At 37.9% G+C, this 19,226-nt stretch overlaps 1 protein-coding gene across 9 annotated transcripts in view; it reads left to right on the top strand.

Moving 5' to 3' along the window:
• IARS1 (isoleucyl-tRNA synthetase 1) overlaps window positions 1-19,226 on the top strand; it is a 79,988-nt gene that overhangs the window by 21,444 nt on the left and 39,318 nt on the right. For all 9 annotated transcript variants that reach the window (XM_081523592.1, XM_081523574.1, XM_081523550.1 and 6 more), the window contains 4 exons: window positions 437-584; window positions 13,633-13,720; window positions 13,988-14,048; window positions 17,627-17,722. In XM_081523592.1, the coding sequence (XP_081379718.1) occupies window positions 437-584; window positions 13,633-13,720; window positions 13,988-14,048; window positions 17,627-17,722 (393 nt within the window). The remainder of the gene's footprint in view (window positions 1-436; window positions 585-13,632; window positions 13,721-13,987; window positions 14,049-17,626; window positions 17,723-19,226) is intronic.

Genomic DNA, 19,226 nt, shown 5'->3' with positions numbered 1-19,226 from the left:
GGATTATTTTTGACATAATTTCAGGTTTCTTGAAAAGTTGAAAACACAATTGTCATATACCCTTCAGTGAAATTTTTATCAATATATTTTTGAATAAGTAATAGCTGTTTTCCAAAATAGTTATTTTATTGACCTAACTCTTTATGGACTTTATAAAATAGATCATTGTAATAGTGAAATCTCCATTATGTATCCCTCTTGATAAAATTTAAATATTTTAGTTGTGACTACTAAGGTAATTATTAAAGCATTTCTTTATATAAAAATGTATTTGGAATTTCTTGCTTTGTACTTCTTCTTACAAATATGGCAGATTTTTTTGAAAGCTCAGTTTATTCTGAAAATCAAATTATTGTATTCTTTAGAATCAGTTCCTTTTTCTTGCAAGTCTACTATTACGAATTCTATAAAAATATTTTATCTCATTTGATTTCAGGATGTTCAAGATCCTTCAATATTTGTAACTTTCCCTTTGGAGGAAGATGAAAATATTTCTTTGGTTGCTTGGACAACTACTCCCTGGACTCTTCCTAGTAACCTTGCCCTGTGTGTTAATCCCGACTTGAAATATGTGAAGATTAAAGGTAAGTGTGAGCCTTGTTCTTTATGATTGATATGAATAAAATAATTTTAATGAATGAAAGCTGACATTTCTTTCCTTTTTTTTTTTTTTTTTTTTTAATACATTATGTTAGTTTCAGGCTTCCCAGGTTGCACTAGTGGTAAGGAACATCCCTGCCAGGTAAAGAACCTGCCTGCCAGTGCAGGAGACGCAAGAGACTTGGATTTGATCTCTAGGTCAGGAACATTCCCTGGAGGAGGAAATGGCAGCCCACCCCAGCATTCTTGCGTGGGGAATCCTACGGACAGAGGAGCCTGGCAGGCTGCTGTCTTAGGGTTGCAAAGAGTCGGACACAACTGAAACAACTTAGCACATATTAGTTTCAGGTTTACAGCAAAGTAATTAGATGTTTGTGTACATTGGATAATAAACATCACAGTAAGTCTAGTTAACATCCATCACCATACGTACTTATAGAATTGTTTTCTTGTGGTGAGACCTTTTAAGATCTGCTTTCTCAGTAACTTTCAAGTATGCGATATAGTATTATTAACTATGGTTGCCATGCTATAAATTTTATCCCCATGCCTTATTTTATAATTGGAGGTTTATACCTTTTGACTTCCTTTACTCATTTCGTCACCCCCTCTTCCTCATATCCTGCCTCTGGTAACCACCAGTCTGTTCTCTGTACCCATGAGGTTTATTTTTGTTGTTTTGATTTTGTTTTTATTCCACATAAAAGTGAGATGATAAGGGTCTTTTTTTGACTTCTTTCACTTAGCCTGATGGCCTTAAGATCTATCCATGATGTTTTAAACAGCAAAGTTTCATTCTTTCATATAGCCAAATATCATTTCATTGTATATACACATACCAGATTTTTTTTCATCCATCCATCCACTGATGGATACAGGTTGTTTCTAAAACTTGGCTATTGTAAATAATGCTGCAGTGAATATGGGTTTCAGATATCTTTTCAAGTTAGTGTTTTCATTTTCTTTGTATAAATACCCAAAAGTAAAATGACTGGATCATATGTATTTTTAACTTTGTTGAGTAACTGCCATACTATTTTCCTTAGTGGCTACATCAATTTACATTCCCATCAGCAGTGTACAAAGGTTCTGTCTTTTCCATATCCTTGCTGACACTTGTCTCTTGTGAATACAGCCATTCCATCAGGTATGAGGTGATACCTTATTATCAATACCTTATGGTTTTGATTTGCGTATCCATGATGATTAGTGGTATTGAGCATCTTTTCGTGTACCTGTTGGATATCTGTGTGTCTTCTTTGGAAAAACATCTATTCAGATCTTCTACCCATTTATTTATTTATTCATTTGCTGTTGTGTTGTGTGAGTTCTTTATATATTTTAGATGTTAGCCCCTTATCAGATATTTGATATACAGATATTTTCTTGAATGATTGCCTTTTCATTTTGTTGATTACTTTTGCTATGCAGAAGCTTTAGTGTGATGTAGTCCCATTTTTTTTTTTTTGCTTCTGTTTTCCTTTGTTGTCAGGTCAAAAACAAACAAAAACATAGCCAAGACCAACGTCAGGGAGTTTATCAAATATGTTTTGTGGGGATTTGTTCTCCCCCCCCCCCCACACTGAGCAGCGTGTGATACTTCCCCAACTAGGAACAGTAATCAGTCCCATGCCCCCTGCAGTGGAAATGTAAAGTCTTAACCACTGGACCACCAGGGAAGTCCAGTCAGCTATGTTTTCATCTAGGAATCTTAGGGTTTCAGGTCTTATGTCCAAGTCTTTAATTCATTTGTGTTAATTTCTGTATATGGCATAAGAGAGTGAACTAGTTCTCCCAACACTATTTATTGAAGAGATTCTCCTTTCCTTATTGTATATTCTTGGCTCCTTTGTTGTAAATAAATTGTCTATATATGTGTGAGTTTATTTCTGGACTCTCTGTTTTGTTCCATACTGTTGTGATTACTAGAGCTTTGTAATATAGTTTGAAATAAAGAAGTGTTCTGCCTTCAGCTTTGTTCTTCTTTCTCAAGAGTGGGTGGACTTCTCAGGATCTTTTGTGGGTTGATGTAGATTTTAAGAATGTTTACTCTATTTCTGTGAAAAATGCCATTGAAATATTGATAGGAATTGCACTGAATCTAGAATACTTTGAGTAGTATGGACATTTTAACACCATTAATTCTTCAAGTCCCTGAACACAGAATTCTTTTCCATTTATTTGTGTCTTCAATTTCTTTCATCGGTGTCTTAAACTTTTCAGTGTCTTGGTCTTTCATTTACTCTTAAGCTTATTCCTAGGTATTTTATTCTTTGTGATACAATTGTAAATGCAGTTATTTTCTCTCTTTCTGATAGTTCATTATTGGTGTGTAGAAATGCAGTGAATTTCAGTATGTTGATTTTGTATCCTACAACTTTACAGCATTTATTTTTTAGTTCTAAGTTTTTGATGGAGTCTTGGGTTTTATATATGTACTGTCATGTCATCTGAAAATAGTGAGCTTTACCTCTTCCTTTCCAATTTGGATTTCTTTTATTTGTTTTTCCTACTTAACTCTTCTGGCTAGGACTTCAGTACTAAAATAAAAATGTTGAGAGTGGGTGTGTTTATCTTGTTGATATTAGAGGAAACACTTTCAGCATTTTCCCCATAAATATAATGTTAGCTGTGGACTTCTCATATATGGCCTTTGTTATATTGAGATATATTCCCTCTAAAAGGCATTTATTAGAGTAATTTCATTTAGCTACAGAGAGAGATTATCAGGATACAGTTGAGGTTTTTTGTTTGTTTGTTTTTTACCCTGCCACGTGGCTTACAGGATCCCAGGCCCAAGGATCAAACCTCAGCCCTGGCAGTGGAAGCACTGGCAGTGGAAGCACCGTGTCCTAATCACTGTACTGCCCAGGAATTCCCAAGGATATTGTTATTAGCAAACAACAAATCCTAGCTCCTGGGGTTTGTGGAAGTCAGGACGTAGATAGGTATTGTTTGGGCTATGCTCTTATACCCCATTATCTGGAACAAGACAAGTATTCAGTAAATAAATAGGCAGTAGATGGGTCACATTAGAAACAGCACACAGTTAATTCATTAAGAAAACTGAGTTGGATACAATGTTAATGTCTAAAATTTTTTCAAGAAATTACTTGTCATGCTTAAATGTAATACAGTTTAAAAAATGTTCTTTAATTTTTAAATAGATATCACTATTAGTAATCAGGGCATAATTTGAAATTATAACTTAATTAACATACTGCATGTTATATAAGAAATAAATGTTTACTAGAATCAGTAAAGCTGTTGGGGCTGGGAGGTAGCATGAACTCTCTGGTTACATGTCTTACAATTTATTGTTTGGGAATCTGTACTTAAGTATATCCAATCACTTACATGTGCTAATAACCCCAGGGAAATTTGCCTATTAATAAAATTTCTTAGAAACCCAGAAAACCTATAAGAAATAATTTTCTAGTGGTGAATACATAGGTATGGTGTTACATACCAAGATATGTTTTGAAAGGAGAATCTGATAATGAGTTTCAAACAGCACAACAAAGCCAGTTAGCTTCCAGTATATTTCTAAAACTGGAAATAATTTGACTCTTTCTTGGGCAGAGGGACCTTCACAATAACAATTTTTTTTATTTGCCGTCAGCTCATGAGGCACCCACTTATTGAGCTTTTTCTCTTTTCCCATTTGCTTCAAATGCTGAATGACCATAGAATGGTCAACGTTAATTCTTGGACAGCTTCTCATGTAGTTGTAAGAGGATCAGCTTTGATGATTGCTCTCAGTTGGTCATTGTCAACTTCCGATGATTGGCCACTATGCTCCTAATCTTCAAGGCTCTTGTCTCCTTTGCAAAACTTCTTAAACAACCTCTGCATTGTACATTCATTAGCAGTTTCTGGGCCAAATTTGTTGTTGAGGTTGTAAGTTGTCTCTGCTGCTTGTTGAACTGCTGCTTGTTGAACTCATTTTGAACTCCAATGAGAAAATCTCTCAAATTTGCTTTTTGTCTAACATCATTTCCCTACTCTAAAATAAAATATAGAATAAACAGCAAGTGATAAGTCATTAGCAAAAAAAATAAATGAAAAATATGCATTAAAATGATATATGACATAACAACATTTAAGAATGTATTCCTGTATCAAACAAAATTCAGCAACTAAAACTTCAGTTACTTTTGTACCAACCTAATACAATGTGTTAGTTTCAGGTGTACAGCAAGATGATTCAGTTATACATATACCTATATCCTTTTTCAGATTCTCTTCCTCTACAGGTTATTAGACTATTGAGTATAGTTCCTTGTGCTATACAATAGATCTTTGTTGATTATCTATTTTATATATATCAAAAATAATGTGTAAATGTTAATCCCAGTCTCCTAATTTATCCCTCCTTCCCTCCTTTCCCCTTTGGTAACCACAAGTTGGTTTTCTAAGTCTGTGAGTCTTTTTCTGTTTTTGTAGATGAGTTCATTTGTATCATGTTTTAGATTCCACATATAAATGATAATCATATTGTCTTTCTCTGACTTACTTCGCTTACCATGATAATCTCAGGTCCATGCATGTTCCTGCAAATGGCATTGTTTCATTTTTTCATGGATCTTTTTAATGGATATTCCATTGTGTATATGTACCACATCTTTATCCTTTCCTCTGTGGACATTTAGGTTGCTTGCATATCTTGGCTCCTGTAGGTAGTGCTGCATGAACATTGGGGTGCCTGTATCTTTTCAAATTATGTCTTTCTCCAGATATTTGCCCAGTTGTGGATTTGCTGGATCATGTGGTAACCCTATTTTTAGTTTTTTGAGGAACCTCCAATACCATTTTCCATAGTGACTTGTAGGTTCTATGAAGACCTACAAGACCTTCTGGAACTAACTCCCAAAAAAGATGCCCTTTTCATTATAGGGGACTGGAATGCAAAAGTAGTAAGTCAAGAAATACCTGGAGTAACAGACAAATTAGGCCTTGGAGTACAAAACGAAGCAGGGCAAAGGCTAACAGAGTTCTACCTAGAGAATGCACTGGTCATAGCAAACACCCTCTTCCAACACCACAAGAGAAGACTCTACACATGGACATCACCAGATAGTCGATACTGAAATCAGATTGATTATACTCTTTGCAGCCAAAGATGGAGAAGCTCTATACAGTCAGCAAAAACAAGACTGGGAGCTGACTGGCACAGACCATGAACTCCTTATTGCCACATGCAGACTTAAATCGAAGAAAGTAGGGAAAACTGCTAGACCACTCATGTATGACCTAAATCAAATCCCTTACGATTATTCACTGGAAGTGACAAGTAGACTCAAGGGATGAGTTCTGATAGACAGAGTACCTGAAGAACTATGGACAGAGGTTCATGACATTGTACAAGAGACAGGGATCAAGACCACCCACAAGGAAAAGAAATGCAAATAGGCAAAATGGTTGTATGGGGACACCTTACAAATAGCTGTGAATAGAAGAGAAGTGAAAGGCAAAGGAGAAAAGGAAGAATACACCCATTTGAATATAGAGTTTGAAAGAATAGCAAGGAGAGATAAGAAAGCCTTTCTCAGCGATCAATGCAAAGAAATAGAGGAAAACAATAGAATGGGAAAGTCTGGAGATCTCTTCAAGAAAATTAGAGATGCCAGGGGAACATTTCATGCAAAGATGGGCTCAATAAAGGACAGAATGGTATGGACCTAATAGAATCAGAAGATATTAAGAAGAGGTAACAAGAAATACAGAGAAGAACTATACAAAAAAGATCATGACCCAGATAACCACAATGGTGTGATCACAAACCTAGAGCGAGACATCCTGGAATGCGAAGTCAAGTGGGCCTTAGCAAGCATCACTATGAACAAAGCTAGAGGAGGTGATGGAATTCTAGTTGAACTATTTCAAATCCTAAAAGATGATGCTGTGAAAGTGCTGCATGCAATATGCCAGCAAATTTGGAAAACTCAGCAGTGGCACAGGACTGGAAAAGGTCAGTTTTCATTCCATTCCCAAAGAAAGGCAATGCCAAAGAATGCTCAAACTACCACACAATTGCACTCATCTCACACAATAGCAAAGTAATGCTCAAAATTCTCCAAGTGAGGCTTCAACAGTACATGGGCCATGAAATTCCAGATGTTCAAGCTGGATTTAGAAAAAGCAGAGGAACCAGAGATCAAATAGCCAACATCTGTTGGATCATCGAAAAAGCAAGAGAATTCCAGAAAAAACATCTTCTGCTTTATTGACTATGTGAAAGTCTTTGACTATGAACCACAACAAACTGTGGAAAATTCTTGAAGAGATGGAATACCAGACCACCTGACCTGCCTCTTGAGATATCTGTATGGAGGTCAGGAAGAAATAGTTAGAACTGGACATGGAACAACAGACTGGTTCCAAATAGGGAAAGGAATACATCAAGGCTATATATTGTCACCCTGCTTATTTAACTTATATGCAGAGTATATCATGAGAAACGCTGGGCTGTGAGAAGCACAAGCTGAAATCAAGATTGCCGGGACAAATATCAATAACCTCAGATATGCAGATGACACCACCCTTATGGCAGAAAGTGAAGAAGAACTAAACAGCCTCTTGATGAAAGTGAAAGAGGAGAGTGAAAAAGTTGGCTTAAAATTCAACATTCAGAAAACTAAGATCATGGCATCTGGTCCCATCACTTCATGGGAAATAGATGAGGAAACAGTGGAAACAGTGTCAGACTTTATTTTGGGGGGCTCCAAAATCACTGCAGATGGTTATTGCAGCCATGAAATTAAAAGACGCTTACTCTTTGGAAGGAAAGTTATGACCAACCTAGATAGCATATTTAAAAGCAGAGACATTACTTTGCCAACAAAGGTCCGTCTAGTCAAGGCTATGGTTTTTCCAGTGGTCATGTATGGATGTGAGAGTTGGACGGTGAAGAAAGCTGAGCACCGAAGAACTGATGGTTTTGAACTGTGGTGTTGGAGGAGACTCTTGAGATTCCCTTGGACTGCAAGGAGATCCAACCAGTCCATCCTAAAGGAGATCAGTCCTCGGTATTCATTGGAAGGACTGATGTTGAAGCTGAAACTCTAATACTTTGGCCGCCTGATGCGAAGAACTGACTCATTGGAAAAGACCCTGATGCTGGGAAAGATTGAAGGCAGGAGGAGAAGGAGACGACAAAGGATGAGATGGTTTGATGGCATCACCGACTCAATGGACATGAGTTCGAGTAAACTCTGAGAGTTGGTAATGGACAAGGAGGCCTGGCCTGCTGCAGTCCATGGGGTTACAAAGAGTTGGACACAACTGAGCAAGTAAACTGAACTGACTGAACTGATAGTGAGTATACCAATTTACATTCCTGCTGACAGTGTAGGAGGGTTCCTTTTTCTCTGTACCCTTCTAGTTTTTTTTTTTTTCAATATTTATTTGTTTGGCTGCATTGGGTCTTAGTTACATCACATAGGTTTTTCAGTGTGGCATGTTGGAATATTTAGTTGCAGCCGATTGGCTTAATTGTCATATAGCATGTGAAATCTTAATTCCCTGACCAGTTATCTAACCTACCTTGCCTGTAGTGGAAGGCAGATTGTTAACCACTGAACCATCAGGGAAGTCTCTCCAGCATTTATTGTTTCTATACATTTTGATATTGTCCTTTCTGACTGTTGTGAGGTATGATATCTCATTGTAGCTTGGATATGCATTTCTCTAATAATTAGCAACATTGAGCGTCTTGTTATGTGCTCCTTGGCCATCTGTATGCCTTCTTTAGAGAAATGTCTATTTAGGTGTTCTACCCATTTTTTTATTGTGGTGTTTGTTGTTTTGATATTGAGCTGCATGAGCTGATGTATATTTTAGATATTAATCCTGTGTTGATCACATCATTTGCAAATATTTTCTTCCATTCTATGGGTTGTCTTTTCCATTTGTTTTAATGATTTCCTTTTTCCAATTATTTATTTTTGTTTTTATTTTCATTGCTCAGGGAAGTGGATACAAAAAGATATGCTGTGATTTATATCAGAGTGTTTGGCCGTGTTTTCTATTAGGATTTTATAGTATCATGTCTTATATTTAGGTCTTTAATCAATTTTTAGTTTATTTTTATGTGTAATATTAGAGAGTGTTCTAATTTCATTCTTTTACATGTGACTTCCCAGTGTTCTTAGCACCATTTATTGAAGAGACAGTCTTCTTTCTATTGCATATTTTTACCTCCTTTCTCCTAGATTAATAGGTATGTGGATTTTTTACTGAGCTTTCTGTCCTATTCCATTGATCTTTAAGTCTTATCTTTGTGCCAGTACCATACTGTTTTGATTGCTGTAGCTTTATAGTAGAGTCTGAAGTCAGTGAGCCTGATTCCTCCAGCTCCATTTTTTGAGATTGCTTGGATATTTGAGATGTTTTGTGTTTCCATACAAATCTTAAAATTTTTTGATCTGATAAAATACCATTAGTAATTTGATAGGGATTGCATTGAATCTATAGATTACTTTGGGTAGTATAATCATTTTGACCATATTGATCCTTCCAGTCCCAGAACGTGGTATATTTTTCCATTTGTTTCTGTCACCTTCGATGTCTTTCATCAGTCAAATAGTTTTCAAAGTACAGGTCCTTTACATCCTTAGATAGATTTATTCCTAGCTTTTTATTCTTTTTGACACAATGGTTAAAAAAGAAAAAAAATTACATTTCTTTTTGGAATAAAAATAAAGTTTTTAAAAACTATTAGATATAATCGGAAAAACAACCTCAAGAGCATTTTTCTGATTAAAAAATTAACGTTATAAAAGAGATGAAAAGTAAAAATTTCTTATAATTTTCAGATTATTGTACTTTTACTCAGCATGCCCAGGAACCTGAGATGCAACGAGGTGGCATATCATTGCTATTAGGAATCTCCAATATGTGTTTTCTCAACACTGCCAAACAGTTAAATCAGTTAAATCAGCTGTCTGGAGAAGCATCAGATATCACAATTTAAGAGCTTAGTCCTACAAGACTACCCTCTGCTACTGCACCCACACTTCGGATGTCAGTCATGAGTTCTGGTTGTCACCTGGATTTCTAACCAACCCATGACTTCCTCCTTGGGTCCGAAGAGTAAGTCACAGAACTCAGAGAACATTGTATTCTTGAGATTACCAGTTAAGTATGAAAGGATATTGTAAAGGATACACTCAAATGGCCAAGGGAAGTGCATAGAGAGATCTGAAAGGGTCTCAAGTTTCTGTCTTCAGAACTGGGGTGTACTACCCTCATAGCGTGTTTTGTTACCAACAAAATACACGTTTATGGCTCCCACCACTTAAGAAATTCCAAGAGAGTTAAGAACTCTGCCAGAATAGGTGGCTCAGTAGGTGAAGAATCCACCTGCAGTGGAAGAGATACTGGCAGACATGAGTTTGATTCTTGGGTTCAGAAGATCCCTTAGAGGAGAAAATGGCAGCCCATTCCAGTATTCTTGCCTGGAGAAGCCCATGAACAGAAGGGCCTGGTGGGCTACAGTCTACAGGTTCTGAAAGAGTCTAACACAACTGAAGCGACTAAGCAGGCACCCGTGCCAGAACAGAGACTAAGACCAAATATATATTTCTTATTATCAGTGAACTAAAATGAACAGGAATGGGAGAATATAATTCAGATGACCATTATATCTACTACTGTGGGCAAGAATCCCTTAAAAGAAGTGGAGTAGCTCTCATAGTCAACAAAAGAGCCCGAAATTCAGTACTTGGATGCACTGTCAAAAATGACAGAATGATCTCAGTTCCTTTCCAAGACAAGCCATTCAGCATCACAGTGATCCAAATCTGTGCCCCAACAACTGATGCCAAAGAAGTTGACGTTGACTGGTTGTATGAAGACCCACAACATCTTCTAGAACTAACACTGGGGGGAAAAAAGTGTCCTTTTCGTTATTGGGTATTGGAATGCAAAAGCAGAAAGTCACAAGATACCTGGAGTATCAGGCAAGTTTGCTCTTGGAGTACAAAATGAATCTGGGGAAAGGCTAACAGTTTTGTCAGGAGAGCATGCTGGTTACAGCAAACACCCTTTTCCAACAACCCAAGAGATGAGTTTACACATGGACATCACCAAATGTCAACACCAAAATCAGATTGATTATATTCTTTGCAACTGAAGATAGAGAAAGCTGAGTGCCAAAGAATTGATGCTTTTTTTTAAAGTTCTATTTTATTTTATTTTTTTTTAAATTTACTTATTTATCAATTTTTTTTTACTTTACAATACTGTATTGGTTTTGCCATACATTGACATGAATCTGCCATGGGTGTACATGTGTTCCACTTCCAGAACGCCCTCCCACTTCCCTCCCCATCCCATTCCTCTGAACTGTGTTGTTGGAGAAGACTCTTGAGAGTCCCTTGAACTGCAAGGAGATCCAGCCAGTCCATCCTAAAGGAGATCATCGGTCCTGGGTGTTCATTGGAAGGACTGATGTTGAAGCTGAAACTCCAATACTTTGGCCACCTGATGCGAAGAGCTGACTTATTGGAAAAGACCCTGATGCTGGGAAAGATAGAAGGCAGGAGGAAAAGGGGACGACAGAGGATGAGATGGCTGGATGGCATCATCGACTCGATGGACATGGGTTTGCGTGGACTCCGGGAGTTGGTGATGGGCGGGGAGGCCTGGTGTGCTGCAGTTTATGGGGTTGCAAACAGTCGGACACGACTGAGCAACTGAACTGACTGACTGAAGATAGAGAAGTTGTCTACAGTCAACAAAAAAATACCTGGAGCTGATTGGCTCAGATCATGAACTCCTTATTGCAAAATTCAGGCTTAAATTGTAGGGAAAACCACTAAGCAGTTCATGGATGATCTAAATCAAATCTCATATGATTATACAGTGGAGGTGATGAATAGATTCAAAGGATTAGATCTGTTAGATCTTGTAAACACAATACCCGAAGAACTAATGGATGGAGGTTTGTAACACGGTACAGGAGGCACTGACCAAAACCATCCAGAGAAAAAGAAATGCAAGAAGGGAAAATGGTTGTCTGAGGAGCCTTTACAAATGGCTAAGGAAAGTAGAGATGTGAAAGGCAGAGGAGAAAGGGAAACAAAGATATAGCCAACTGAATGCAGAATTTCAGAGAATAGCACAGAGAGATAAGAAGGCCTTCTTAAATGAACAGTGCAGAGAAATAGAGGAAAATGATGAATTGAGAAAGACTAGAGATCTCTTCAAGAAAATTGGAAAGATCAAGGGAACATAGGACCTAATGGAAGCAGAAGAGACTAAGAAGAGGTGGCAGGAATACATAGAAGAACTATACAAAAAAGATCTTAATGACCCAGATAACCACGATGGTGTGGTCACTCACCTAGAGCCATTCATCCTGGAATGTGAAGTCAAGTGGACCTTAAAAGGAAGCATTACTACAAAGTTAGTTGACATGATGGAATTGCAGCTGAGCTATTTAAAATCCTAAAAGATGATGGTGTTAAAGTGCTACACAGAATGTCAACAAATTTGGAAAACTCAGCAAGGGCCACAGAACTGGAAAAAGTCAGTTTTCATTTCAGTCCCAAGGAAGGGAAATGCCAAAGAATGTTCAAACTGCCATACAGTTGCACTCATCTCATATGCTGGTAAGGTTATGCTCGAAATCCTTCAAGCTAGGCTTCAGAAATATATGAACTGAGAGCTTCCAGATGTACAAGCTGAGTTTAGAAAAGGCAGAGGAACCAGAGATTGAATTGCCCACATTCACTGGATCATAGAAAAAGCAAGAGAATTCCAGAAAAACATCTGCTTCCTTGACTGCACTAAAACATTTGTGTGGATCACAACAAACTTTGGAAAGAGATGGGAGTACCAGACCATACCTCTCTCCTGAGAAACCTGTATGTGGATCAAGAAGCAACAGTTAGAACTGGACATAAAATAACTGACTGGTTCATAATTGGGGAAGGAGTACGAACAAGGCAGTCAATTGTAACCCTACTTATTTAACTTATATGCACACAGAGTACATCATGCAAGATGCAAGGCTGGATGAATTACAGGCTGGAATCAAGATTGCTGGAAGAAATATCAACAACCTCAGATATGCAGATAATACTACTATAGATGTCTGGCTCTCAGGGAGATAGTCTCACCTAGAGCCAGACATCCTGGAGTGTGAAGTCAAATGGGCCTTAGGAAACATCACTACAAACAAAGCTAGAGGAGGTGATGAATTCCAGCTGAGCTATTTCAAATCCTAAAAGATGATGCTGTTAAAGTGCTGCACTCAATATGTCAGCAAATTTGGAAATTTGTCAGTGGACATGAATTTGAGCCAACTCTAAGATAGTGGAGAACAGGGGAACCTGGTGTGCTGTAGCATGGTGTTGCAAAGCGTTGAACATGACTTAGCAACTGAACAACAAATATATCATAATATCATAGAATTGGTACCAGAACTTGAAAACTTTGTACCTTTCGAATATTCTGGTACCATGTTAATCATAGTCTAATGAGGCCCTTCCCATAGAGATTGGTATCTTCTGGTTTTAGCAGTTTATGGAGAGCAGGGGGAAGCTAAGGAAAGAAAAGAAAAACTCATAGCCAGAAAGAAATTCATCTTACAAGACAGTTTGATTCACCGTAGCTCGTACTATCAGGGAATAATATTGAGAAAGGAATGGAAAAGGATTGGTAGTCAGAAAACATACTTTTACCATTATTTAGCTATGCCTTAGGAGAATCTAAGAACCAACAGTTGGTTTCTAACGATATCTGTCAGGAAGGAGCTGTTTCCACTGTAGAACCTATCTGTGGTGTCTACTTCTACTTCTGTAGGCAAGTGCATTTCCGTCTGTATAAGTGTACTGGTGTCACCTGTGGGTCATGGCCATGGTGTAGTGAACATGACGCCCTTGAAGGCCCTTTGTCTAAAATTTCAGTCGCATCATTCATCTGCCTGTATACAACTTTTCTGGTTGATGAACCCTGTGTTCTGTTTTTTATTCAGAAAATATCAATGTATATCATTGAAGTCCACATTTTCCCTTGCTCTCATAGATGCTGTCAGAGGAAAATTATACATTTTAATGGAAGCCAGATTATCAGCCCTCTATAAATTGGAGAGTGACTATGAGATCCTTGAAAGGTGAATATACAAATCACTGATGAATACCTGTGTGCATCTGGGTGTGGTGTGTGTGTGTGTGTCTTTAGCTTTAAAAAGTGACATATTTTATTGCACAAGAGCTATATATATTATTTAAGCTTAGTTTTAATCAAATGTATTCAAGTCACATGTTCTAGCACTAATGACTTAGGAACAAGGAAATCAGAAAGAAATGGTAATTTGATGTGGCTGCAGCGTCATTTCTTTGATGATTTTAATAGTGAGTTTGCTTCTCTTTTTTTCTAGATTTCCTGGTGCCTCCCTCAGAGGCAAGAAATACAGGCCCCTGTTTGACTATTTTGTAAAGGTAAGCTTAGAGACCTCTACCACAGGTGTTCTCCACAAGCTATGTGTTTGATTACTGGAGTGATATTCATGTTGTCTTATTGTTATATTGTTTATGTAAATGTGCCTTAATCCAAAAAAAATTTTGTTTAGGTATTTAAAAAAATTAAATTCTGTTCATATTGCCTTCTTGTTTTAATAATTAAAATACTATAGAAATTTTTAAATAGTTTTCTCAAATTATATATGAAATCAGTTATGTTTGATAAGATTTATGTGTGTATATTTTGTATTGCTTATTATCACCCAGGAAAGTCATTGAGGTCAGGTGTTGTTTGGGTTTGTTTTTACAAGTTTAAAATAGTGCTCAGAATAAAACTGTGTGTAAAAGTAAACAGTTCATTTCAAGGAATTTACGAGGTAAGTGCTTTAAGCTCAGACATTTAGTAACTTCATTTTCATCAGAGTCACAGAACTATTTTATGTGGTTTTTCATTTTCTGTCAACAGAATCCACAGCTGTAGTTGTAAACTCCAGCAACAACAAAAGAATGAAAGCATTAGGAATTTCCTGTTGATTCTTTCATCTGTTTATTTGTGGTTTTCCTGGGTCTTTGTTGCTGCACGGGCTTTTCTCTATTGCGGTGAGCTGGGGCCACTCTCTCGGAGAAGGCAATGGCAACCCACTCCAGTACTCTTGCCTGGAAAATCCCATGGATGGAGGAGCCTGGTGGGCTGTGCTCCATGGGGTCGCGAAGAGTCAGACATGACTGAAGCGACTTAGCAGCAGCAGCAGCAGCAGGGGCCACTCTCTAGTTTCAGCACACGGGCCTCTTTTGTTGAGAAGCACAGGCCCTAGATGTGCGGGCTTCTGTAGTTGCAACTCCTGATCTCGAGAACACAGCCTCAGTAGTTGTGGCTTAGTTGCTCCGAGGCATGTGGGATCTTCCTGGACCAGAGATCAAAACGGTGTCTCCTGCGTTGACAGATATGGATTCTTTACCACTGAGGCATCAGGGAAGACCTCTTGTATTGGTTCTTATTTATAGGTCTTGGAACGAAATAATGAGCAACACCCTGTGATCTGGTTTTACACGTTGGAAATTATATTCAGTCAGACGTGGCATTAGCCAGCAAAACCTTACATCACGGCCTGGGATAAAACATTTACTTACCTCTGTTCGGGTTCAGTGTAGAGATAATAAGAGTTTGACTAAGGCAGGTGATCTCTGTAATTTGGGCTTTGTCCACAACAACACCTGTGTCTATACTTTTGTGCACTTGAGTGTTTTCCCGTATTTCTTACCTCCTAATTAAAGGCATTGTTCCTCATTGCATGTTGTTGCTAATGGATTGCCAAATGCTTTACCTGATCTTTCACTAGGCATTCACCACTTGACACAAGGCAGTCCTGCTCCCTAACCATATCTCTTAATGTTGATTTAAACATATCCTTTGCTTCCATCAAACTTGTCCTTTCTTTTCCTCCCTCCCTGCCTTTGTTTTTATTAAGTTTTCCTCCTGTTCTTAAAAAAACCCTTACCTTTCTTTAGTGCCATATCAACTTGACACTCTTCAAGAGTAAACTCAGATACCCTCTGGAAAAAGCATTTTCTGAAACATTTCTTTGGTTTCTCCCTCTGAAAAATATCATTATTGCATTCTTCTCTCCTGTATCTTTTAACATTTTTTTTAATGTTTGTTTTTATTTGTCTTAAAACTCTTGCACTATATCAGTGACCTTTCTGAATTATAGACCCTATTGGGAAGACCCTATTGAGAACCTAAGGAAAGTTCAGCCCTTTCAGAAAATGTACATGGGCACAATATATAGGAACTTTGGGTTAAGTCACAAGTCTCTTGTATATGCATTCGGTTCATACTGATTTAAGTTTTTTTAAGAATAACACGTATGCATTCAGTTATCTTCATAAAATTTCTAGAACATTTGGTGAGTTTTAGAACGATGCTGCAAATTCTTTGACTTAAGACAAAAATCATCTGGTGTATACCTACAGTACCCATGTATTGAAGTTTTAAGTGGGAGCTGTGAGAATAGATGCTGTCTGTGAAGGGCAACACTATAGCTCTCTGTGTGAATGCTGACCCAGTTCAGGCCCTGCCCCCTAAGATTCAGCAGGGGTAATACCTTAAACTGGACTTCAAGAAATAGGAACTCAATGCAGCATTTCTTTTTTTTTTTTTATAAATTTATTTATTTTAGTTGGGGACTAATTACTTTACAATATTGTAATAGTTTTTGCCATACACTGACATAAAGCAGCATTTCTTTGTCTACAGTTAGAAACAGTAAGATCCTTTGTATTCCCTGTTCTTACATCTGATTCTGAGGATACACATATTATCTCTACAAGTTATCTCTAAGCACCTATCACACCACACCAAAAATGTTTCCAGGTGATTTGGCTTATAGCAATTAAAAATTCAGAGTTATTTTTCAAGTTTAATTTTAATTGAATGCCAAAAAATTAAAGAGCTAATGCCCAAGAATGCTCAAACTACCGCACAATTACACTCATCTCACACGCTAGTAAAGTCATGCGCAAAATTCTCCAGGCCAGGCTTCAGGTTTGGGTGGACTCTGGGAGTTGGTGATGGACAAGGAGGCCTGGTGTGCTACGGTTCATGGGGTTGCAACGAGTCTGACACCACTGACTGACTGAACTGAACTGAACTGATATAGTTGAATATAAAACTGTGTTTGGAACCCAAAGGCCTTCATCATTGAAGGCTTGGCTTCATCATTACTTAGTTGTATAATCTGGAGAAACAATTCCATCTTTGTCCAGAGTTTATTCATCTGTGGAATTGAAATACAACCAGAATATTTTTAAAACATTGGACTGCCAATGGCTTTTTCACAGTATTGTAGGATTAAATGTGAAAATAATTTCTGAAAGTACATTTTACAAAGGCAGAGAGAGAAGAAAGCACAGGGTCAGTTTGACTGAAGCAAAGGGTATGTGAAAAGAAATACTAAGAGACGAAGGCAGAAAAAGTACATCTGTAGTCTTGTATGTATAAACCTGACTTTAGTTATTACCAAAAAAATCAAACTGAAAGCAATTACCCTCAGTGTTACAGCACTTGGAGTACCTGTATCTAGAACTTGTAACTTGGCTCCCATCCTGATTCTTTCAAAGTTTGCCTTTTATTACTGAAAAACCTGAGCTGACCTGAAAGGAAAAGAAGCAGCAGCAAAGTGTTTTCAGTGATTGGAAATACATCAGGAAGGGAATCATTGAGGGAGCACATCTTCTGAGACATTTTAAGATAAACTGCATACTGGGTCAGGCGTGAGGTTGGAAGAACTGATGAAAAAGAAGTTTTGTGACTAAGGAAGTTAGAAATTTTTATCTGTAAGTCTTTAGATAACTATTTCATTTATAAAAGATGAACTGTTATTCATGGAAATGGTTTGAACTGGCACATTTTTTCCCAATCTGAGTTATTCTGTCCATTCTATTTCCAAAAATTAAGTGTTAAAATTTTTTCAGGGTCTTACCAAAAATTGTTATTAAATTAATATTATGATATGGTTTTATTTTATTCTTTAAGCCTGATAACCTTTCTTTTCCAGTATAAAGAGAGTGGTGCTTTTACTGTGCTTGTTGACAACTACGTGAAAGAGGAAGAAGGCACTGGGATTGTACACCAAGCTCCTTACTTCGGTGCTGTGAGTAGTATAAATCTTGCAAGTGTATTTATGAGAAGTAAATGTCATTGGCCACTAAGTCGTGTGTGTGTGTATGTGTATGACAGAAAGATGTTTGTCACCGTTGTTCAGACTGTGGACATACCTCCCCGCAAAGAGAAAAAACTTGCATCTGAAATTCCTTTTCATCCTGAGCTGGTTTCTGAAAATGGTGGGCTAAATCCTGAGTGTTGCTAGGCATTTTGTCTTTCTAAAAGGCATGCTATGTTATTTAAATATTTGCTGTACACTTTGTGTTTTATGTGGAGAAGGAAATGGCAGTCCACTCCAGTATTCTTGCCTGGAGAATTCATGGACTGAGGAGCCAGGTGAGCTATATACACTCCATGGGATCACAAAGAGTCGGACACGACTGAGTGACTAACCTTTGCGTTTTATGATACGCAGTTCTGGGAGTTTTGACAAGGGCACACTGAGTTATACAGTCACCAGAGCCATCAAAATGAAGAAAAGTTCCATCACCTCTGCTGTGTTGTTGACTAAATACTGCATGATCAGAAGAGAGACTTTGATTACTTTCTTCAGAGCTATGCAGTGTGATTAACTTAAAAATTTTCCCAGGGTAATTTTTCTAAAAATGTAATCCTTTTAATGTAATTTGTATATGAATAAAACTGAAGAACATAGGGATGAAGGGCACACATTTAGAACTAAACCACACTTTAACTCACAGCCCTGCCTCTAACAGGCCATCCGTGGGTAAGTTACTTAGCCTGTCTTGAGTTCCTTTTCCTCCTGTGTGACATGCGGTGATAGTACCTGCCTGTCTGGGTAACTTGCAGGAATTAAATGGAATCATCCATATAGAGCATTAGCACAGTATCTGACATTTATAAGCGTGTGCACAGTCACTGCAGGGAGTATAGACCCCACTGGGGACAGAGCAGATTCCTTTCGACTTGATCAGTTTGTCAGTGAAAGAGGCAGTGAAGCTTGTTGGTCCCTGGTGGTCTTTTTTTTTTTTCTCATACTTAACCTTTGCAGGGATTTTTATTACGGAAATGTCCAAACATACACAGAAGTAAAGAAAATACAGTAATTTCTTAGGTTCATGTCATCCAGCTGCTTTAATCATTAAAATTCAGTTCAGTTCAGTTCAGTCGCTCAGTCGTGTCCGACTCTTTGCGACCCCATGAATCGCAGCACGCCAGGCTTACCTGTCCATCACCAACTCTCGGAGTTTACCCAAACCCATGTCCATCGAGTCGGTGATGCCATCCAACCATCTCATCCTCTGTCGCCCCCTTCTCCTCCTGCCCCTAGTCGTTCCCAGCATCAGGGTCTTTTCCAATGAGTCAACTCTTCGCATGAGGTGGCCAAAGTATTGGAGTTTCAGCTTCAACATCAGTCCTTCCAATGAACACCCAGGACTGATCTCCTTTAGGATGGACTGGGTGGATCTCCTTGCAGTCCAAGGGACTCTCAAGAGTCTTCTCCAACACCACAGTTCAAAAGCATCAATTCT

This window comes from Giraffa tippelskirchi, chromosome 1 (assembly GCF_054371585.1).
Source record: "Giraffa tippelskirchi isolate mGirTip1 chromosome 1, T2T-mGirTip1v1.2.pri, whole genome shotgun sequence".
Taxonomy (NCBI): domain Eukaryota; kingdom Metazoa; phylum Chordata; class Mammalia; order Artiodactyla; family Giraffidae; genus Giraffa; species Giraffa tippelskirchi.
This window is presented reverse-complemented; position numbering and strand designations above follow the sequence as displayed.